This window comes from Saccoglossus kowalevskii, chromosome 9, assembly GCF_978046115.1.
Source record: "Saccoglossus kowalevskii chromosome 9, keSacKowa6.1, whole genome shotgun sequence".
NCBI classification, from domain to species: Eukaryota; Metazoa; Hemichordata; class Enteropneusta; family Harrimaniidae; genus Saccoglossus; species Saccoglossus kowalevskii.
In genome coordinates this window covers 9611670-9636169 of record NC_140649.1, presented here as the reverse complement: position 1 = coordinate 9636169, position 24500 = coordinate 9611670, and the positions used below count along the sequence as shown (strand labels likewise).

Below are 24500 nucleotides of genomic sequence, written 5' to 3'. Positions count from 1 at the left end.
GTTTTTCATGTCATTTGATCATTTTTCGCAGCCCAAAAAGTTATTATTACCGCAAAATTACTGGCATGTCGATTTAGTTGACATTCACAGATGTCATTACTTTTAGCCCAATCCGTGAATAGTTGAGCTGGTCAATAAACCTTTAGATGCAAATCACCTCTGAGATCTCACTCAGAGCGAGATTTGAGGACACTGAAAAAACATATGACGTCAGAATGGAACACTATTTCAGGGACAAAAACAAGTCTCGTGGAAATCTCGTTCTCAACGAGATGTTGGCGGTCAACGACAATAGCAACAATGGATTCTTTTTCACCGGTTCAATCCCAGAGAGTCCGGGAACTATAGTAAACTGTACGACAAGTATGTATGGGGAGAAGGTAACGGCTGATATATATAGTATATAAAAATAGACAAGTAAAGGTGGAGCGTTGGCAAAATTTGAAGAGCAATTAATATTCTCCAAACTGGTCTTTTTATATTTGACTTTTCTTTCGTCTGTTTTTTCCTGTATACAAAAGTGGGATCGCGGGAGCCTTCGTCCCTTGTCTATTTTTTATATTTATCGACTGACATCTACCAGTCGATATCTCCCATACATATTAGGTGACGGAAACTCCACTCTACTCAAGAAATGTTGCATTCTTTCAGAATTGTTATTTGTTTTTTGTAATACATAATATTATTTATGAGAAATGTTTAGTATTATGTGTTTGTACTTCATACCACATATCATGTTATGCTCGTAGTTCAAGGACCTCGATTGCAACAGCGACGGAGTCGTCTCGTGGTGGGAATTTATGTATGCTGAGGGACTAAAACTGCTGTTTCGAAAAAGATCTCAGGTATTGCTCAATATTCTCTTTGACACTTAACAGCGTCACCAACGAACAAAGACAATACGACTCTCGTTTATTTGTGAAATTTTGATTTGACGTATGACATGATCGTCAGTTACAAAGGGTTTTGAATTGAATCTCTTGTTGAGTTCCTAGAAATAAACAGAAATATTTGCATAATTTGTATAATCACCATTTTGTGTCACAGTTGTCATATATTATTATAAGCAGTGTACATTATGCTTTGACAAAATATACTAGTATTGAGAAATGTTTCTCAAACAGACATCCTTATTCATAATTCTATCGAGTACGGTTGAACCGCGGATAATAATATTTTTTATTATTATCTAAGGTTACACTAAAGACTAAAGTGCATATAAAAGATGCATCTCATTTGCATAAGTATTATCTCAATGTTGACACCACTCACACAATGATCATCCCATCAAATATGTCATGCTCTTCTCACACCTATACTTTTCATATTGAAAGAGAGAATTGGTAGAGTATTTACAGCCGAGGGAAATTCAGAGAATGAGACATTACTTTCGTCAATACGATAACGGAAATAGGGGAATAATCACGAAGAAGAATGCCAGACAAGCGTTCCATAGGTGGTGTCAGGATTTAGGGTAAGATCAGCATTGAGTACGAAGTGCGCGAGTTCTCGCTCACTGGGTAGATCACGCGGAGTTTTCGCTTACTGGGTAGATCACGCAGAGTTCTCGCTCAATGAGTGGATAATGCGGAGTTCTCGCTCACTGGGTGAATCACGCGGAGTTCTCGTTCACTGGGTGGATCACGCGGATTCTCGTTCACTGGGTATATCATGTGGAGTTCTCCTTCAGTGAGTGAAAATTATCGAGATAACGGCTAAAATGGAGATATGGGCCAAGTACTCGATTGATGATATACTAAAAAGTCTAATGTGCATTTACCTATATATAACTAGTACATACAAATAAATAACACAGCACAAACAATATTTTTTCCCCGATAAATCATATACTATAAAGTTGTTATCAAGATAACATACTAGTATTTCAAATTTAATGTTCAACTCATACTCAAAACTTCCTCTTCAAAGTTTGTTTTATGCCGTTTTTTGTGACAATTAAGTAATTCGTAATTACATGGGAATATATGTAGCTATCGATTGATATTAACGAGTCGAAAAATATTTACACTTTTTTTTTTTACAGACTCTCTCTTCCACCTTCAAAATCATGCACCATAATGGCAGATTCAACTGACCCAAATGCAAATAGGTATAACAATTTACTTGGATTATTCTTTGAATTTGAAGGACAGCAAAGTCAAGTGCACGTGACGAGGCAGTCATAACACAGGGGGAATGATATTACATGTGAAGATATTATCGTTTCAAGTGAACAGTGCGAGTAGAGTTGTGGTCCTAATTTATCTGTTCTTTCCTACGAGAAATGAAATCAACTGCGATTTCCTTTCAATTATTCCCAATTTCGATATTTTATTACATAAATACGAAAAATCTTTATTTATTTATTTGACAAAGATGCATGCAAATATTACAATATTGAAGCAGTTTGAGAAAAATTCAATTTTTGCACACTACTGAGCACATTTTATATGATGACAAACTATTATCGTCCTGGAAACATTTTTTTAAATGATTTCCAATAATCCCTTTCACCCTGTGTTACAAAGCAAAAGTTTGAGATAATATTCGCACTATAGAAACCAGTGTAAACATGATAATTTTGACCAATTTTTATTTCATTTCGTATCTCGATAAATCATACAATGACCTTTTTTTGTTTATTTTCACGTGGAAGTAATTTACAGTAATACTGCATAACATGGTATATTTCTCTTTCCAATAGGTTGATCAGTTGGGAGGTGTTTCTTCGGGACAATGCTCTCAGTGTGATCAGTACACGTCCCAACGCAACGGACACCCATTCCTTCTTGGTCACCGAGGACATGATGCACGATGTCCGTATGCAGGCGGGCAAAGAAGTGTGGAATAAAAAAGAATTCAGTTCACAACGAATGTCCACGTTCAAGTGGTGATCAGCTACACCCGATTGTTATGTATTCACTAACATTATACGTGGATTAAACCAATGACTGTATTACGGATAATTGTTTATAGTTTAAACCACCGTCCCTCAACACGGGACGGTGTTTAAACGTATGTTATTTACGTCTGACACATTTATCGCATTTGCACCACATATTTGCATATACTAGTCGCGCTTTTATCGCACTCGCATTGCGCACATATCGCATCGCACATTTCGCATAGACCGAGGATTCGACACCCGCCTACAAATTTATGGCGTTCTGCAGTTTTCATAATTTTAACCAGCTAAAACATCTATCTAGCGACCACAAATACCTTTTTTTGACCAAGAACAAGATGGCGGCGTATGTTTTGGGTTGACATTGGAAATTGACGATTTTATCGACCCTAGTGGGAAATCTTATGTAATTTTGCTTCCAGTTAAGGTATTTAGAATAGTTAGACGTATCGACCTGTTTATTTTTAACTGCAAAGCTGAATGCCTCTTAAATCGCCCAATACATTAGTGGTGGTGCGAGTTGGTTTGGTGCGAGTTGGCATTGGTGCGAGTTGGTCTGGTGCGAGTTGGTTTTGGTGCGAGCTGACCTGTGACCGCATCGCACTGGCTATCAAGCCCTATTTGGCCTCAATAAGCTTCAGTAATATTTGTTTATATGCACACTGCAGCTGGTGCAGATAGTACGAGCAGATATAGGACATACCACTTCAGAGCAGAACAATGAGTCTCGGTGCTCGTCTTTTTGCCGTACTATGTGTATTTTTTCTCACAATATATTGCTGGTTATTAACTCATCACATTCATCTGCAAAGCATTGAAGCTGTTATCCAAAGACGACTGCATGCTCACAAAAGTATATACAACAAGACAATGGATACTGTTTCATCTTTTACGCTCCCAACGGATGTTGACACGAACCGTACTTTCTATACCACAAAAACGGAGGCTCTGCCACCAGATGTTGACACAAACCTTACTGTATACATCAAGACAAAGTTTGGAAATACATGCTATAAAGAAGAATCATTTTTTCACTGGTGGACAAACTACTATCTGACAGATGATTTGTTGGTAGAAAATAAGACAGGATGCAGAAGGTCAATTTCAAATGTTTATGTTGCGGGCACTAAAAAGTGTGCTACGACTTCGCTCAGAGATTTATTGGCAATTCACCCATACATAATGTATAGTCATACAACTGAAGGGGAAATTCATTTCTATGATAGACATTTTGATGAAGGTTATGAATGGTATCGGAGGCAATTTGACTTTTCTAAAGAATGGCAAGTAGTTATGGAACGAACTCCGCTGACATTCTCATTTCCTGAGGATGCTCCCAGAAAAATGGCTGAACTTAATCCTCAGACAAAGTTGGTGGTGATATTTTGCGATCCTGTGATCAGAGCAATATCAGACTATTTACATGAGAAAGAAACTGAATCATATAAGACGTTTAATCCCCCGTATTACAGGATCAATGACGAGTCTTTCGAACTATCAGTTTTCAAACCATCCGGCGCCGTTGACATTGACAATGAACTCATCAAGAAAGGAATATACTCGACACAGGTAAAACGGTGGCTCGAATATTTTCCTAGGACGCAAATCCACGTGCTTGATGGAAACGATTTTAATCAAGATCCTGTATCAGAAATAAATAAGATTGAAACATTTCTGGGACTGCCACATTTTCTGCGAAGAACACATTTGGATTTCAGCCAACAATTGTTCTGCATTGCTTTTCCCAAGGTTCGGTGCCCAAACAAAAAGCTGAAGGGCAGACCACATCCTGACATACCAGACAAGGTGCTACACAAGCTCTACGAGTTTTATCAACCGTATGACAGTGAACTTCAACATTTGTTGAATAGAACGTTTTCATGGATGGGGAAGAGTTCTACATAACTGGAAATGTAAATACTATACATTGTAAGATAGAAAGTTGAACTGGTAGATTTGTACACATATATTCTCTGACAAAATATTACCAGAAAAACTTCATATAAAGTTTTGTAAGAGAGTTTTGGGAGTACACAGGAAGGCATCGAATATTGCTTGTAGAGGTGAACTAGGTCGTTTCCCACTTGTGATTGATGTTTGTACTACTGTTATAAAATGTTATCAAAGGTTGTCATGTAAGAAAACAAACAACATAATTATCGAAGCTGCTTTTAAAGAAAGTAGTGGGTTTAAATACGATCCCTGGTATAAATTTGTCCAAAAACTTCTACAAATTACAAATATGACAAACACGGATACTAATCAGGCAAATTTTTGCAATCTCTTTAAAAAAAGTTAAACCAAATTTACTCAACAAATGTGGAAAGTCAGTTGAACAAAACTGGTCATAATAAACTAATTATATATTTGAAAAATACTTGGATGACATAAAAAACAAAAAAAACACAAAGTAGCATTAACTAAATTTCGTATTTCAGCCCACTTCTTGCCAATTGAAATAGGCCGTCACAGGGGAATAAATAAAATTGACAGGGTATGTAACAAATGTGACTCTAATGATGTGGGTGATGAAAAACATTACTTTTTTCATTGTGACAGTTTTTCAGAACACAGAAAAAAATTCCTCTATACATTGTTCAAATACTCATCTGACTATCAAACCTTACCAAATGGAGAATTGTTTAATGTTTTCTCTAGTGTAGACAAATATATTTGTAGTATTTTAGCTAATTTTGTTTTTCAGATTTTAAAATTATTTTAGATTAGTTGTGATACCGTATGTTTCTTATGTTGGACTTTACTCAAGCATTGTTTTTGTGTACGTTCCAAATAAAATATCCTATCCTATCCCTAGTACCAATTTTAACCTTGTCTTCCTGGGATGTTGATGGTATATATGCTCGTTTGTGTAACTGAAATATAAAACTGATAACTATTATACACACTACTGCAAGTTTTCCTCACGTGATATAAAATTACACTATGGTAGAACAAAAATGAGAATCCTGCCATCCGATCATGCAATTATGATGGTCTGTATTTAGTTTATATTTATTTGTTGACATCCCTACTCAGTGACCTTATCTGATGATTCACTGTGATCATGTCATTTTCAGACTTTTTACATGTAACTACAAATGTAATCATATACAAACCCGCTTTATTGCCAGATTAATGAACAATCTTTGGAATATTATGTGTCAAAGCATCATGTGCAATTAACATTGACAATGAATTAAGCAATAAACAAAAATATTAAAAAAATGTCAAAAATACAACAGATTGAACTTTCTGCTTAAATTATCTGACACCAGTAACATTGTTCTACATTGCTTTTTCAAAAAATCAATACCCAAATGAGAAGAGGCATCTTACAATATGGGGTTCTCACCAATTGTACAAGTTTTATCATCCGTATGACATTGAATTTCAGGATGTCTTGGATAGTAACTTTTCTGGACTGGAAAGAAATCTATCTATTTCAAGACTTCCAGCTTTATGTGCACATATATTACTGCATACTGCCGGTTACACTGGACTATGATTTATCATGACCTGAAAACACTTCTTGTAGCATACATCAGTGAGTTTGGTTGATTAAACAATGGAAGTCTCTATATGCATGTGCACTGGTTGTTTTGGTTAATATACGGTAATAACAAACACGTGCATAATTGTGTTTTCATCTTATGAATATTGCTGATAGTTCTGCAAATGCAACATTTTTAGTTTACGAAAAATCAAAGCCTGGTCTACAGACAGTAAAGAGCATCAAATGAAAATATTAAAAAACATATTTTGTCCAAATTGTATTATTAAATCAGCTTTCAAATCTGATAACTGGTTCTTGAGATATAAGTGGAATATGATCTGTGTATGGACAGAAACATACAATTATACAAAGAAACAAATATCCTATTGTAATCTTGTATCAAAGTTTATTTCAATTTCACCATTTGTTACAAACACTTCAAGAATCTTTAACCATGCCAGGGCTATGGGCCATATAATTCATATGAATATAATCAAAACATGCAGAACCCATTCAACAAATAAACAACAACTCCAGAAAAATGAAAGGCAGTATTAAGTCGAACAATAATATCAAGACTCGCTTGTGTTTGAATTTATAAATATTAGTGTTTATCTTGTAATTAATTCCTCAAGATAATTAGGATCTTTATGGAGAGTGGCCGACATAACTAAAAATATTCATCCTTGACAGTGTTAAGTCATTCAGACAATGTAGATTGAAGTTATAAATAGAATTGCTCAGATCACATATCCTCAAAACAGCCGTGGCTGTTGTATCACACTATACTGAATTGAGGGGCAGAATAAACTTGAGACATCCACCATGTCGTCTTTAATTTCTCATTTTAAGACTCATAATTTGATGATGAGCAAACTATATTTACTGAATTAATTAGTTTTCAGACATTCCAAAATAGTTACTATTGGTAACAAAATAGTACCGTATCACTTTGCTATCAGTAGAGTTTTTTGTGAGGGTTATGTCACCAATGGTTTTATGGTTGGCTTCAAAATTCCATATTTGTTACGTACACTACTCTCATGTAGGAGTTGGAGGTTCGCTACTCTGACCTTTGACCCCACAAATAAAGGAATACATTCCTGGTTTGAGCTTCTCAGCTCTCGCCAAGATAATCCTCCAGTCAGTGTTATCAGCCAAAGATAGATCATGTCGAGCTCTTTTAATCATTGATGATTTCACGCCGCATTTTCCTCTATTTCTGAAATAAAAGATAATTATTTAATTGGCTTTGTTGCCAGTCCATACTACAAGCAATTGGTTATTTTAAAATAAAGCAATTGGGGTAGTCATTTTTCAAAAAGTTGAAAATACCAAAAATGAGACTAAAATTAGAGATTTGAAGATATCTTTACGAAATACAAAATCTGAGAAAGGTCCACCCATATATATTAAGTACCAAAGCAAGCAGACATGCCGTTTTTGAAAAAAAATGTAAAGCTGACGATGATAGTTAATCAGTAATATGAACAGCTCTGTTCAAAAGCAAATGATTGCCAGTCACCTATTTTTGTTCGAATCTGTTGAAAAAATATATGATGTGCACAAATAACCCAAATAATGAGTATAAAACTTATGTGCAAACTTTCAACTGAATCAGGTGATAAATTAGTGATGAATCAGCCTTACATGAATAAAAACAAAATGACCACCAAATAGCCATTTTTGTTCCATTCTCAAAAAAAAATATGATGTGTACCTGAAATCTTTAGTTTATTTATCTCTTAGAAATGCAAATTATATCTCTTAGAAATGCAAATTCACAAATTTGATCAAATGGTACTTGTGTTAACATTTTCACCACCAGTTCCCTCTTTTCATCACAAATTCACAAAACAGTCCAGTTTATAGTCTGCACTTTCCTTCTGAATTTTGAGACTTTTTGTCAAATGGCTCCAAAATTATAAGAAAACAAGTCATTGTCAATGACACGTCCCCGTTCCGTTCATATTTGAGTGACATATACATTCAAAGCAGATCATGACCGAAATGCACCTGCATATGTACAACACATTGTGCTAAATCTGAACAAAATCCATCCATGCATGACTGAGATCCGGTTCTGGAATTGTGAAAATACGTGATTTTGATGCATTTTCGGCCTTAAAATGGCCATCATTCCGCTATTGTTAAGCAGATCATGAAACAAATGCACATATCTATTTGTGACATGATGTACCTACCATGTGTGTGTGAAGTTTGAACTTGATCAATCCAGACATGTCTTGGATACGGATCCAGAACTGAATTCTTTAACAAAATGGCCGCTAGTCGGCCATTTCGAACTTGATCCGAAAAAAAAAAGACGTGCATCAAGGTCCTATTATGTTTAATGTATGTACCAAATTTGAACAAAATCCATCCATGCATAACTGAGATACGGGTCCGGAATGGTGAAAATGTGTGATTTCAATGCATTTTCGGCCTTAAAGCGGCCCCCATTTGACTATCGTTAATGAGATCATGAAACAAATGCACATACATATTTGTGACATGATATACCTTGTGTGTGTGAAGTTTGAACTTGATCAATCCAGACATGTCTCGGATACGGATCCAGAACTGAATTCTTTAAAACAAAATGGCCGCCAGTCGGCTATTTCGAACCCGATCCAAAAAAAATAATGACGTGCATCAAGGTCCTATTATGTTTAATGTATGTACCAAATTTGAACAAAATCCGTCCATGCATAACTGAGATCCGGGTCCGGAATGGTGAAAATGTGCGATTTTGATGCATTTTCGGCCTTAAAATGGCCGCTATTCGGCTATCGTTAATCGGATCATGAAAAAAATGCATGTGCATATGTCCCATATAATGTGTGATGTATGAGTGAAGTTTGAACTTAATTGGTCCATGCATGTTCGAGATATAGGTGATCACGGACGCACGGACGGACGCACACAGGGCAAAACATAAGTCCCCGTTTTCGGACTGCGTCCGAACGGGGACTAATGAATAAGAGAAAAAAGTGAAGAAAAATTTGGGTGAGAAAGTCTGGTGGTGAAATGTTAAGCGTGATCAGTCAAAGCATACCAGAGAAATAATTCTAGATGCACAAAGACACAGTTTTGGATGAAGGGAACTAATAAAACACAACCTAAACAATGGGTCACATGACCAAAAGTGTTATTCTAATACTTGTGCCTTAAAAACATATATTACTCACGTTTCTGTTTCCATATATTTTATTAGTGCTAAAGCTTTCCTGTCTAGAAGCCTTATAAACTGTTCAATATGAGCTTCTCTTACACCAGAACCTGGATGTAACTGATACACCTATAGAAACACAAATATAAAAAGTACATAGAAACTAGAAACAAAATTAACGGTACTATATCTTTTTGAAATTATATATTACTGCTATCTATCTATCTATCCGTTTAGAATATTTCCGTGTGAGGAGACAGTTTCTAACACTGAATGCTACTATTGTTTCTCTTCACTTTTTTGTGTTTGTAAATATCAAGTTCTGTGAAAGTATTGTGTGAAGGTCGCCACATATAAACATATAAATGTTTGGGACTACAAGACAGTACTGACAGTAATGTTGATTAGTTACACCCTTCTTACCTCTGCCATGATATCTTCTAACATCACATCATCAGTCTCCACAATATGGAATGCAGTACTGCAGTTAAACAATAAATTAAAAAAAAAAAAATACTGTAAATGCACCCCTAACCTTAATCCTAACCCCAACACTCCAGCCCCAACATAATTCAATAATAACTATACATGTCCCAAGAGGGGCAGATACAATTGAAATGGGGGGGGGGCACTTGAAGGGCAGGGTTAGAGTTATGGATCAGGGGGTCCTAAAGAAGTCTTAACTAAAATAACCCTGGACTCATTGTTTTACTGGTACATTTGTGAACATAGTACACAGCAAATATGCTCAAAATACCAAAAAAATGAAATTAAATACCAGTCAAAATAATGTTTTACAATAATGTTTCATTAATTGTCAATTATTTAGTTACAAAATGTACATAAAAAGTATATTAAGTATAAATTAAAACAGGAGATGAAAACTCACGGAGGCAAACATAGAATCTCGTCCATATCATCTAGCCATAGACATTGTAATTCTTGTGACATCACTTCATGTCGTTTGGAATAATGTTCATTACATGGTGGCGTTTGTTTCACCTCCAGACGATTAATGTCAATTAACGTTGTTGGATACTGATTGGTTAAAATATCCCGCATATAATTACTGAGTATAGTGTTTGTGTTAACATCCTGGAAAAAAAACAAAAAACAGATTACCGGTAATTAAAAATGTATTAAGTTTATTATACAGTGAAAAGCACAAAGTTAGGCCTTTGCTAATAAAAGAATTATAAAATATAGTTGAACTCTGGTCACCTTGCTCTTTGTTGCTTAATATTATTTCCTTTATCATAGTTTAATTTCAAAACAGCAGTGGAAAAGCAGTCTACCAAATGTCCTTGATTGATGTAAATATTTTACAAAAACATTGGTGCCTAATTTGTTTAATTATTTTAAGATAAATAATTTTACAGCTTTATTCAAAGTAATTCAGATATTTTAGTATAAAAACAAATGCTTCATCTCAGAAAAAAAGTGCTGCATTCAGACGTGAATAGATTAGCAAAACATGCAAGATAACAGAAAATCTTAGCTGGCTTTTGCCCAAGTATTTTGTACAGGTGTCTGTCAAAAATTAATGATTTACTGAGACAAATATGAACTGCGCTTATGCAGTAATAGTAATACAACATCATGTGTGCACTCTATGATATAAAAATGTTTTGAAGTCGTAATAACAGTGGCAATACGGGTGGGTGTGTTATGCAGCCCTGCAACTCAACTATGAGAGTATGGCAACTAAAATAATAATTATGCATGAGTGGTGCCTCAAACACATGCAAGGTGAGGTTAACTGTGATTTCATGTTCTTTGTTATGCATAGTTCACTGGCCCCTTAGTATCACATCGTTATTATTTTTGGAATACAACCAAAAGTAGATTCAAATACCGCCCTGTAAACGATTATGAGAAAAAATAAGTTCACCAATTCGCTCTAAATTTTCAGAAACAAGCCATGCATGGCACAGTCCCTGTTAGTTATCAAATTTAAGATATATAGTTTTGTTTATAGTAATATAGCTGGAATATAAACATGTCAGAAATATGATTATGATGATTGTTTAACATTTAAATGATTGACATTTGTATCTGATCATCAAATGAGTATTGAGAGATATTGCTCAGAAACAGCATTAATTAAAACAAAATCAGCCATTTTGTATCTAATGTATGTACCAAGTTTGAACAAAATCCATGCAGAAATGCCAAAAATGCTTGATATTTGATGATTTTTTAGCACAAAAATGACCACCATTCGGCCATTTTTAATAGGATCGTCAAACCAATACATCTGTATATCTATGACATGATGTATAATGAATATTTAAAATTTGAACATAATCAGTCACAGCAAGTCAGAGATATGGCACTAGAACCACATTCATTATCTGAAAAAACAGAATGATGTGCATCAAGGTCCTATAATGTCCAATGTATATACCAAGTTTGAACAAAATTCATCTGTAAACAGCCGAGAAATGCTTGATTTTGATGATTTTTTAGCACAAAAATGGCCGCCATTCGGCCATCTTGAATCAGATCGTAAAACAAATTGATGTGCACATGTATAATATCATGTATGATGTATGTGTGAAGTTTGATTGTGATTGGCTCAGGCATTTCTAAGATACAGGTCCGGACGCACGGAGGTCAAAACATAAGTCCCCGTTTTCGGACTGCGTCCGAACGGGGACTAAAAATAAAGATGCAACAAGAGGTGAAAGCCCTGAAGAGAAAATAAGTCAGTAGGTCAATACCAAGAAATTGATACCCATTCCGAATTTGAGGATGAAATGCTGAATGATTGAGGATGTTGTTTTTTGGCACATGTTGCTCAAAATGAACTTTTTATATTTATATAAAACACGTAGCATCTATAAGTATATGCATTCAATGAACAAGATTATGATACAGTATAACTTTTCAAATTTTTCTGCATATTTTTCTTATATTCTCCAATATTTCTGGTAATGAACCCTAAATTTTGAAGCCAACAGACAAAATTTGTGTCAATTTTCAGTTTTTACTCAAACAAATTGGCTATTTTTTCCCAATCTTCTGAAAGGAAGCACAGACCATAAACGGGACTATTTTGTGAATTTGTGATGAGAAGGTTAAACTGACCTCATTAATCAATAATCCTTGTATGTAAAGTCCTTGTTGATATGGATATTCATTATCTTCTAATAAATAACAGGAACATTGTCTTTCACTTGGAGACAGAAATAATGCCAAAGTACTGATCACCTGAATGAAAACAGACATAGGTTAACTATTTTCATGTAGCTGAAATAAAGTTGAATACACACCAAGAACAAGGTAAAACATAAAATGTGTGAAAAAAATTTTTTCTAGCTAAAATATATTAAAAGTGGATATTCTACTCTGACTTATGCATGGCAAGCCTAGGAATCTTAAGTGTGAAGATAATATGTTGCAGATGATGCGGTGTATCCTGCGGTCGTACTTTCATGAGCAAAGGTTGGAAATCCCATTGCCCATTAATATGTTCCAATATAGTGTTATGCCCTAGCAGCGCGTGTCAGATAATAATCAGACTTCTAATCTGAGCCACTGTCCGAATAAATAACCCGTGGACGTTTAGTTGGGACCATGACAGAACGAGAACTTGAACTGGACGACTATGATACACAGTTTATAAGTTCCTCCACAGAATTGTGAATTGGTAAACATGCCGTGCAACTGCGGTACTCCACTGACGGGATGACTTTCGATGACAGCAGTCGTCGGTGAGCTGCACGATACAACTTTGTGTGTGACGTTGCTTGCTGGTCGTGGATTGACTGAGTCTTGGTTACCAGCTAAAATGTTGCTCATTTGGTGTTGGTAATCTTTATTTAGAACTGAGTAACGCCGCAACGTCGCCAGCAGAAACCTCCTGGGATCTCGATGTTGATGATTGCGAATCCATAGTAATCGCTGATTTCACAGTGGGTGGATCTTCCGAGAGCACTGCAAGGTGTATAAAACTCAGTTTCCAGGTGGTCAACATACATTAAGTTCTCCCAATCATAGTATTCCATGAGATGTACACCTAATATGCCAAAAATGTTGCTGAACGATTTGAACCGGACAAAAATAGCAGACGAAAATGTGTTTACAAAATAAAAATAGTTCGATAGCCAATGGAAATACCATGTTCATTTGCATATCGACTGTGAAAATACCGAAAACATTATTGCATGGGTGATATGCAAATTAGTTTTTGTCAAAATGCCAAAAAATAACCATTACTGTTCATTCCACTCGGCAAGTATATTCATGTACCCCAAGGGAAAAACATTGTACTTATTAATATTGTTTATTTCTGCTATGTTTCGAAAAACGGTACTCCTGTAGGGACTACTTTGTTTGCTCTCAGACTCATTTGCATATGAGGTGTGGAAATACCGATTTTGATTTCAGGGACGAATCAAAATAAACTGCAGTATATGTAATAATAATGCATCTGCTACATTGTATATTATCTTTGGACTTAAGACTTGACATAGTGACCTATCTACAGCAGATAGTGCTGTACTTATTTTCAAATTTTTTATATCAATGACATTGTGCAGCAATGGGAATGCATTTTACAGTACTGAAATCAGACTAACATGTTGGTCTAGAGATAGGTACGTAATTACTAAAACCAGTGATCTTGAAGTGGGTGCTACACATCCCTATCCATTGTGCTTGTAAGACCACCCTGTCCTATATAATGAACTGTTGCCAATGGCCTTCACTACATATTTACAGAATGGAATGCTCTGCTTATCAATGACCTTCATCAATAATAAAAATAACTTTATTACACTATTATGCCATCAGAGGGTGCAGTATGATAAATAAAATAATAAAAATACAAATCATACAAAATACAGCAACTAAATAAACTTATGATAAGATAAAAAATATAATTAAGAGATGCTATCATGATATGATAAAGCAGAACACTAAATAGGCTATGAAGGCCATTGGTAAGGAGAACACACATTTTGAAAATGTTTTAAATGAATATGACACATAGTCTTGCAATCTCACAATTCCAATGAGAACATACTGTGAAACGTGTTATAGCTACATGTCATTTTAAAAAATTTGACTCAAAATGCAGAATCTTTATTTAAACTAAATAAGTGTCAACAATCTCAATGTGAGAATAAACACTTTATTTTACTTTAGTGACATTTTGAGTTAGCAAAATTTAAAGATTAGCTAGATTAGCTAAATAACATGCCAGCTAAAAAAAAAAATAGACTTGTTTTACAGTAAACCACAGTCACATGTCCCTGTATTCTCTTTACATGTGTGTAAGTGATGTAACACATGTACTGAAAAAAACGTATTAGAATGTTACAGAGGTGATGCGACTTCTATTTATAGAGCATCTGCATTCTAAACATGAGAATATTTGGTTCTCAATTCTTCAAAAAGAATGGGTGTGGCTTCTATTAGGGATGTACATGACTTCTATAACACTGCAGCATCTACACATATGAAAAATGAGAAAATTTGGTTCCCAATTGCTCAAAAAAATGGGTGTGGCTTCAAATAGGGATGCGACTTCTATTTGAGCATCTACACATATGAGAAATTAGAATATATGAGAATATTCGGTTCCCAATTGTTTAAAAAGAATGGGTGTGGCTTCAATTAAGGATGCTACCGGTACTTCTATTACAGATTTTATAGTAAACAGACACTCACTGTATTCACTTCTTTTACAGAGCTTCCAATTACAAGAGAGCAGCCGCAGGTTTGCAGATGAGATGAAATAGCTCTACGAATATAAAATACAAAAGAAGCGATGTGTTATGTTATTCACATATGATATATAAAGCCAAGATCACATCACATAGAGATTACGTCATTCTTTTAACTATAAATGCTGCAAGTCGTGCAAGTTGCAGAATGTTGGTAATCTTTAAATTCACTGCTAAGTGGCCTACCAACTGCAGTAGGAATTAAACTTGCATCTCTCTGATGCTGAGCAGACTAGATTATATGCTACAAGGATTGCTAAATGAATCTGGGTTTGTTTCCACCAACAATTTTGTTGTAATACATGTATATCAATTGCTTACTTTTACGTATTTTTCCATAGTTTTTTTAATAGTTTTAGACCAAACATTTTCTATTAAGTATTGAACAAAATTTTAGAAAAAAATGTGGATTCTGTATTGTGAAAGGTAACTTTTGCAATTATAAGATTAATGATGATATTTAAATATGAAAGATTTGGATGAAAAATGATGAATTTTAACAAAATTTAAAATAAATACTGTGTAAGCTCTATTAGTTTGATTGAAAAGAACCTTCAACATTAACACATCACAGTTTGGCATGTAAAATTTCAACCAAAACCAGCATTTCTGCATTTATTTTCATCTCATTTTGGTGATGATCCCCATCAAATAAGTTAGATTTAATTGAAGGGCTACTCACTTTCTGATAAATGCTACATCTAGCTGGTTTTCCTGTCCAGTCGCAAACACTGTCATGTTAATCTGGAACAATATAACAAAATAACACATCAAGCTTTATTTGTATAAATTTAAAGTAAATTTTTTTCAAATAATAGTGTGGCGTCTCTGGACCTACAATCCATGACAAAAATGGTGGTCACCGACCCAATTATTGTGCTACAGCTGTTACAAACTAGATCTGATGCAAAAATTTGGCCAGATTTGGCAGATTTTCATACCCCCCCAGGCTTTTAAAACTTTGAATGATCATGGAATAGAATATAAAGATATCTCAACACCATATTTCGCTCTAAAAGATGGGAATTTTAACATTGAACTATAAAAGAGAAATTTAAGTTAAAAATCAAATCATTAAATTTTTGCGGCAGATGTTCAAACCACGTTTTTCATGCATTATGCTGGATCTCTGAGTGAATGGAAAAAACACCTATTGTGCTTTTTTGGTTCATCAAATGAACCTATTTACAACTTCATCATACTCATGATCATACATATGATCACACTATAAAAACAGTGAATTTCATTAAGGTGTGAATATTTTTCAATAGAAAAATTTATAAATTAACATTTACCCTGGAAGAAGTTTGATTTCATGCAAACCCAAAGAAGATATTTTCATTGGCTATAGAAGCCAGTTGGTAAAAACAATTACCCATGAGCCTTTGAGGGTTCCTTTAAATCATTGGCATGATCACGGAGGTATAAACATACCTCCATGGCCTGATTTATTCCTTTACACACAAATGGTCATTGTTCTAAACCATCATTTTTAACATTCATAAATATGTTGTATAAAAACATTCATGTCTTCAGGAAATTTACTGTACAGTAAACTTAAATTTGAAAAGTTTTTGCACTTACATCAATGAGTGAATGTAATCTATATTCCCGCAGGTTTATCAGCATTCTTACAAAGCTCTTGACACAAATCGATGTAAATTCATTTACAACAGTTTTATAATCCTGGAAGAAGAAAATGGGATCAATTCAAAGTTGTATTCTAATTTTTATAATCTGCGGAAAGCCTCTCACTGATGTCTCCAAAATCTTGAAATTGAATTTAGATAATACTCCTAAAATACGAATAGTCTTGAGTGATTACACAAATGAAAATTATGTTTAATTTTTTCAAAAAGTGTCACATAATTATTGATTGGGATACACATCTAACATTTTATTTTACATTACATTGTTTTTGGTGGAAAAATATTAAAAAAAAGGCATAAATGGACATTTTTGGAACATAATTATAAGAATTTCTTAATAGTTGTTGACAAAACAAAAGTGCCCATACAGCATCAATCTTTCCACTATGAAAAATCAAATGAAATTTTTACAATAGAAACTATATCATGAATGTTTGACCTATTTGACCTCTGTGACCATATTTTTTAATCTGAGCTTTGTAAAATAATTGAAAGCCACATTGTATGATTCAAAACCTATAGATTTTCATCAAAATGTTTGAGATAATCTGAAAAATCTTATGATCTATTTTAATGGTAGTCAACCACCTTAACGTCTCACCAAAACAAGACTTTTCTTTGAAGATGCACTTGCTAGAGAGCAAATGTTTTTATGCATCATAACATTGACTCATTGATTCTACATTAATTAGCATACAATGTATGAACACATCTTCGACAGCTCATAAATACAGAAAATATTTTTACTCTGTGACCATAATTACTTTTTTTTTCACTACATGTATGCATACTAACAACTCAATCATGGTGTGTTTATTTTGCATAAATACAATTTTCTAGCTGGGGTTCAATGAATGACTGATAACGAGTATACAAACAGAAAACACAACAGTTTGTGGACAATGAATAATGACAATGAATGTTTGGATTGTTACAATTTTGTATCCACTTTCTTGAATTCTATTATTTGCACAGGTTTATCCAAACAGAAAATCAACATCAATTTAAAGGCCCAGGTATACTATAAATACGCTCCTAAACAATAGGGATTATTTCCTTGCTTGTCACGCTGTAGTAAACAGCTCCAGCCAAGCTCCAGTAAAAACGCGTTTTCTCGAACTTACATGTCTATTATGTCGTGCCAAAGTGGATGCATGTGACTATGAATATCACACCAGTGACTGTGTGTAGTATTTATGACAATAAATAGTGTACGAGCTGAGATTTTGGCGGATAAAAGTAAAATCAAAGAAAGCTTAGAAAGAACTCCCATGTGCTGAGAGTATTGGAGACACATTAAATATAATTCGAAATTACTTAGCTGAAAACTAATTATGCAAATCAGAAAATTAATATGACCAGATTTGAGTGTAAAACTAATGAGGTCTGCGCAATGTAACAGAAAATCTATGTCTCCAAGTTTAATTGAAATGTGATTAGAACCAAAAAATTATGAATTATTATGCTTATTAGGGAATTAATATGAACAGATTTTTACCCCAAACTAATTAGGTTTGTACATTGTTCTAGAGCATCTTTGTACTAAGTTTCATTGAAATGGAATAATTAGCACCGTGAAAACTCCAAAATTTCGACCCCTCTAAAAATTTGACCGCCTATTTATTTGCCGGGTTTCGGTGTTTTATTTACCTCCAAATTTTCGACTCCACTAAAAATTGCCGACTCATTCTTATTCAAAAATTGCGACCAGTTTTAGTTTTCCCCCAAACGAAAAAAAAAACGATGTGAGCGTTCAAACGGGACCTTCCTCAAAGGCATGAATCCGGGTTTCTGATTGACTGAGAGATTTTTATTTTATTGGTAACGAAAATATATTCTAAATAAACGAAGTTTCAAATAAAAACGAACACAAAAATCTCGGCATGCTGCGTTTCTGAATTGTTGATTATTACTGTACTCAGTAGTGATTATAATAATGTACACAAAATAAATTTGTTGAATGGTTATGAAATACAAATAAAAGTCAACTTAGTTTCATCGTAAGTGAATGATTCCGGTCTCGTATAAACGTTTGATGCTGTAGGATATCCGCCATGTTCTCTTAGGTCAAATAGGTCAAATCGCTAATTAACCAATCAAAAAGCTGGATGATGCGAAAACGGCATGATTTTTTTTTAAATAAAAAAATTAGTTGTTTTTAAAAAATAAACTGGTCATCTGAAGAATAATTTAACATTGTTCACAGTGATAACAGCTCATTCTCGAAAGGAAGCTTACCCGCTCACGCTAGTCACGATAAAAATCATACACGTGTTCTCTTGAATAGACAGACGTCAATGACTACGGTAAAACTTAGACTCTATTTTAGCCGGCAGGATTGATTGAAATGTCCGAAAAATGACGCCAAAATACACCTTAAAAGTCCCATTTTATTTTCTTAAATCCCATTATATTTTTTAATCCAAGGGCGAATTTACGGCAGAATTTGGTCCCTCAAATCACCGGTACGGTGCTCAAATAAGGGACACGTGAGCTTTGATTCTAACCGGATACATTGCACTGGGTCGGGGAGATCGTTTGCTAAACTTCCATGTATCTTTTGTCCAATGGGTACCTGTACTTCGAACATTCGCAAGTTTTCCTAGGTAGTGCGAGACAGCTTTGTCTTTTGACCTATTAGTTTTGTGCTGACCTCTTCTCCGCGTCTTGATGTTTTGTTTTGCTTGTCATAATACTCACTGATTGATGACTTTGTTTAGATTTTGAGTTACAACTCGGCCACGACCTTTGCTTTTACCGTGAAACATGAGGAAGTTTACGTCAATTGACGGACATTGCATTTTTTAAAAACTAATGAAGCACACTGTCTATCATCCCCATTTTTTTTTGCTGATTTCTATTCTGAAAAATTCGACTGTCCGAAAATGCACCTTAATTTTGACTCTAAAAACACATCACATTTCTAACACAAATTATTTAAAACCAGTCGAAATTTTGGAGTTTTTACGGTACTTTAGATATCAGTGTGAAAGATTAAAATTGGTTAATTATGCAAATTAGGTAATTAATATGTACAGATTTTAACCCACAATTATTCAGGTCTGTCTATTGTCCTACAGCATCCATGTACATTCATTGATATGTGATGTATAGTACCTGAGATATCAGTGTGAAAGTTGGTTAATTATGCAAATTAGGTGATTAATATGCACAAATATTTACCGGAAACTAATTGGGTCTGCATAATTCTAGATTCATTGAAATATGATGATTAGTACTTTAGATATCAGTAGAAAAGCTGAAAATTAATTATGCAAATTAGGTAATTAATATGCACAATTATTTACCCTAAAACTAATCAGGTCTCTGCATAGTCCTAAAGGATCTATGTACCAAGTTTCATTGAAATGCGATGATTAGTACTTGAGATACCCGTGGAAAAGCTGAAAATTAACTAATTATGCAAATTAGGTGATTAATATGCACAAATATTTATCGAAAACAATCAATCTCTGCATAGTCCTTGAGTATGTAAGTACCAAGTTTCATTGAAATGTAATGCTAACTACTTATATCAAATGCTGAAAATTAATTAATTATGCAAATTAGGTAATTAATATGTACTGATATTACCATAAAAACTATCAGGTCTGTGCAGTGTCGTATGACATCTATGTACCAAGTTTCATTGAAATGTGATGATTAGTACTTGAGATATCAGTGGAAAAACCGAAAATTGACTAATCATTATGCAAATTAGGTAATTAGTATCCACGGATTATTACCAAAAACTAATCAAAACCTAGCATTAGTTCAGAGCATCTATGTACCAAGTTTCATCAAAATCCAATGAGTGGTTGTTTAGATATCAGTGGAACAGTCATGGAACCACTAAAAAATAGCTAATTATCATGCAAATTAGGTAATTAATATGCACGGATTTTTACCAAAAATTAATCAAATCTGCGCATATGTTCAGAGCATCTATGTACCAAGTTTCATCAAAATCCAATGAGTGGTTCTTTAGATATCAGTGGAACAGTCATAGAACAGCTAAAAATTAGCTAATTATCATGCAAATTAGGTAATTAACGAGCATGGATTTTTACCAAAACCTAATCAAATCTGCGCATTGGCCCAGAGCATCTATGCACCAAGTTTCATCAAAAACCGATGTATGGTTCTTGAGATAGCAGTGGAACAGTCGGACACACATACACACATACACACACACATACACACATACACACATACACACATACAGACACACTAACTGCAAAGACTCCCATTTTGTGCTTCGCACATGGGAGTCAAAAACATGAACTGGGGAAAGGGATGCGCGACTAATCTTGAATAATTACTACTGTCAATCAAAGTGACATGATGTTGGACCGCTGAAACAGGATGCGTCATAGGCTATGCAAGTGATTAACACCATGCATTAGAATAGCCACACCTCCAATTCACACTTGCCCAGGACAAGTTAATTGGGCCTTTAACGCTTTTAATATTCGATACTGAAATAATTTACAAAACATCACAAGCAGTCGTCATCATCAAAATTACATTTCTAATTTTAAAATTGAGCGTAAGCAATATCAAGTGTTTAATGAGCTTCAAGTTGTATCTGTATTTGTCTCGCAGCACACCATAGATCACAAAACAATAAAGGTGTTATTACATAACGTTATATCACACTGGTGATTTGACGGATTACTTTGCAGGTTGACAAAATACCAAAGTCACAATATATTATGAGGATTGTCATGTAATAATCTCTACCAGTAATCATCATATCATACATTAGACATGCAACTAATTTATGTGAAGGACAACCCACTTACTATATATGTGACCAAAAATAGACTATACTGTAGAATACTTTATTTTAGCTTGAATTAATTTTCGCTGAAAAGGCTTGTTGGGTGTTTTGTTTGGAATATATTTTTACTGATTTTTGATGAGTTGAATGTGAAATATAGGAAAAAATTATCCCTTCAGCGAAAATAAATTCCAAGCGAAAATAAAGTATTCTACAGTATATAGTACTAGAAATTTAAAAATAAAAAGTCTCTCCATGAATATGTCAAAATATTAGCATGCTATAACAGTACTAAGAAAGTTACTTTTATGTTTTCACAAACTCATTTAGCGCAAAAGCACTGATGATTGCACTGATAATCAACTGATTATTTAAATTGATAATGTTCACTATACTTGGATATTCGATTGATGATCAATACGGTAAAATACTTTATTTTCGCTTGAAATTTATTTTTGCTGAAATAAAATAAAATTCAATGAAAATATCTCTTTCCCTTTATTTTTCATTCAACTCATCAAAATTCAGTGAAAATAAATCACACACAAAACACCCCGAAATTATTTTCAGCTAAAATGTAGTATTTTAATCAAATTTCCTAAAGGCTCATCTGTTCCTAATAGTTTGCCCATCATAACCTATTGCTATCATACCTTACTTTAGAAAAGCCAACATCATACAAATATATATATTTATTATACATCTGCCACTGTATCGCCATAAGTTACAGTGTGACGTAATTTTACAGTATTTTCATCCTACCATATAAGGAAATGCGAATTCCAAATATGGAATGATTATACGCATAAGCATCCTCTAATAATAAAAACAAACATGGCTGCCACTAGGGTTTGACTGGACTCCACAGAAAGAAGTTTACTGATTCTGTTCTAAACTTTTTAGATTTCGGCATTCCCTTGATGTATCCTTGGAAGGAAAAGATGTATAATAATAAGGTTATTACGAGGATACCTCAAAGTATGCACTCAGACAGTACACAGTTGCAGCGACCTTTGCTATGTGTCGGTCAATACTACCGCTGTTCTTTGTGCATACTTTGAGGTATCCTCGTAATAACCTCATAATATATATACTTACTCTATCTTGTAGAACCCTGAATTTATAAACCATTGCCATCAGTCGAGACATACAAAGTTCTTGGATAGGCATATACCATTTCAACTCAGAGTATGGAAGAACTAACGATATTGCACATACATTACTTCCACTTGATCCTGTGCCACCGAAGACCAGTGCATTGAGAAGAATTCCTTTCTCAGAGAGTACAAAAAATTTACTTTGTACTTTACTACCAGGGTCATCACTTGAGTTTAACACTCTTGTTGATGCATAATTAAGAACATCATGACTGATAGTATCTCCATGTTCCACATCTACCAACCAGGCATGTTGGATTTTTGGCCCGAGAATATTGTCCCACACTGATAATAGCATTCCATGGATATATGGCAACTCTTGCATACGTGACACAATTGTAATGTTTTGGGGGGAAATTTTAAACGATGATACTGTTCGATGAGCCATGTCTTCTTTTACGTTGCCCAAGAAAGAAATTTAGAATTTTTGTCTATGATATATAAGCACGCTATTTGTATACTCTTGAAAACTATAAAATAGCACCTACTGTTTTTTAATTAATTAAAGTAGACGAAAAAAGATTTGTTCACGTTCAATAGTCAGTAGCGCTGCAAACTGGGATTACGGCCAAGTTCATTAAACAGATATTGGTTAGGTTCCCTGTTGACATACATCCAAAACAAAATCTGATGTGCGCACTCGATAGACAGCGATAATATCAACATAGTCATGAGTGATAAGATTCCGCCAATCGTTAACCGCGGTGAAGCTGTATTGACAATGGACATGAGAAACAAAACTAAACCAGAAACGATACATGAAGCAAAAAAATAGTTAAAAAAGATGTGTTTAAGGCCAATGCGGTCAATGACGGTTTCTGTTAACTTCAAATAGGCTGGAAGCATTGTCATGTGTAACAGTTTTAGAAATATTGCATAGTATAGTCAGACTACCATGCAAGGGTGTTTCTCTGAGGATCGAACTGGATTCTAGAGACGTTTGCAACGAAGTAGGCAACTTTGATTCCCAATGCAATTGTGAAGGTTGACATAGTATAGGCAAGAAATGTGAGAAGGAATCGTGGAGACGGAGATTGTCCGTAGTAGGCTAATGATAGTATGCACGCTGTCAGACCAGTTATCATGTATGTGGAGAGTGCATAGTTGAAACAGAAATGTTTTAACATTAAGAGATCAACAACTGTTCCCATCCATAACGCAATTGAAGACATCATCAAGGTCTGTTACGTCATCGTCTCATTGCACCGGGTTTCTCGTACTGGGGAGACAGCCACGCCTGTGGAGACAGCGGAAATAAATATTCCAGTCAGAATATCAATTCACAATTTGTGCTGTTTTGCATCCATATACTGTATATATCAACACAGGTAACCCTGTATCCTCATGGAGAGGAGAAGCCGTATAAAAACTGAACAACACCACGGTTGAAATTCGAGCACAGCCTACAAAATAAAGTCAATACACTACGATCTCCAAATCGATCCAGTTGCAGTCTACTCGACAACTCTATCAATATTCTCCAGCTAGCTGTTGTTCACGTATTTGAGTAATTCTTGTCCTTTCATCGCGAGAAACAATCTCTCCTTGTCGCAGGCATCTAAACAGGAAGTGGAAGACGCACCAGTTTTCCAAACGACCCGGAAGTGTT

General features: G+C 34.5%; 2 protein-coding genes across 2 annotated transcripts; one reads left to right on the top strand and one right to left on the bottom strand.

The window, feature by feature from the left end:
* The first annotated feature begins 215 nt into the window (after window positions 1–215).
* LOC144359566 (PHD finger protein 24-like) lies at window positions 216–2917 on the top strand. The gene is made up of 5 exons (XM_085503909.1): window positions 216–380; window positions 750–845; window positions 1335–1474; window positions 2045–2110; window positions 2705–2917. The coding sequence occupies exons 1-5, from the start codon at window positions 216–218 to the stop codon at window positions 2892–2894; spliced, it is 657 nt and encodes a 218-aa protein (XP_085360035.1). The 3' UTR covers window positions 2895–2917.
* Window positions 2918–6779: 3862 nt separating this feature from the next.
* LOC100378800 (guanine nucleotide exchange factor C9orf72-like) lies at window positions 6780–24489 on the bottom strand. Its single transcript, XM_002731312.4, has 10 exons — window positions 24320–24489; window positions 22833–24128; window positions 16887–16988; window positions 15985–16046; window positions 15247–15319; window positions 12661–12783; window positions 10460–10665; window positions 9994–10051; window positions 9590–9699; window positions 6780–7620 (listed from the first exon to the last, which is right to left on the bottom strand). The coding sequence occupies exons 2-10, from the start codon at window positions 23277–23279 to the stop codon at window positions 7440–7442; spliced, it is 1362 nt and encodes a 453-aa protein (XP_002731358.1). The 5' UTR covers window positions 23280–24128; window positions 24320–24489; the 3' UTR covers window positions 6780–7439.
* Window positions 24490–24500: the final 11 nt, after the last annotated feature.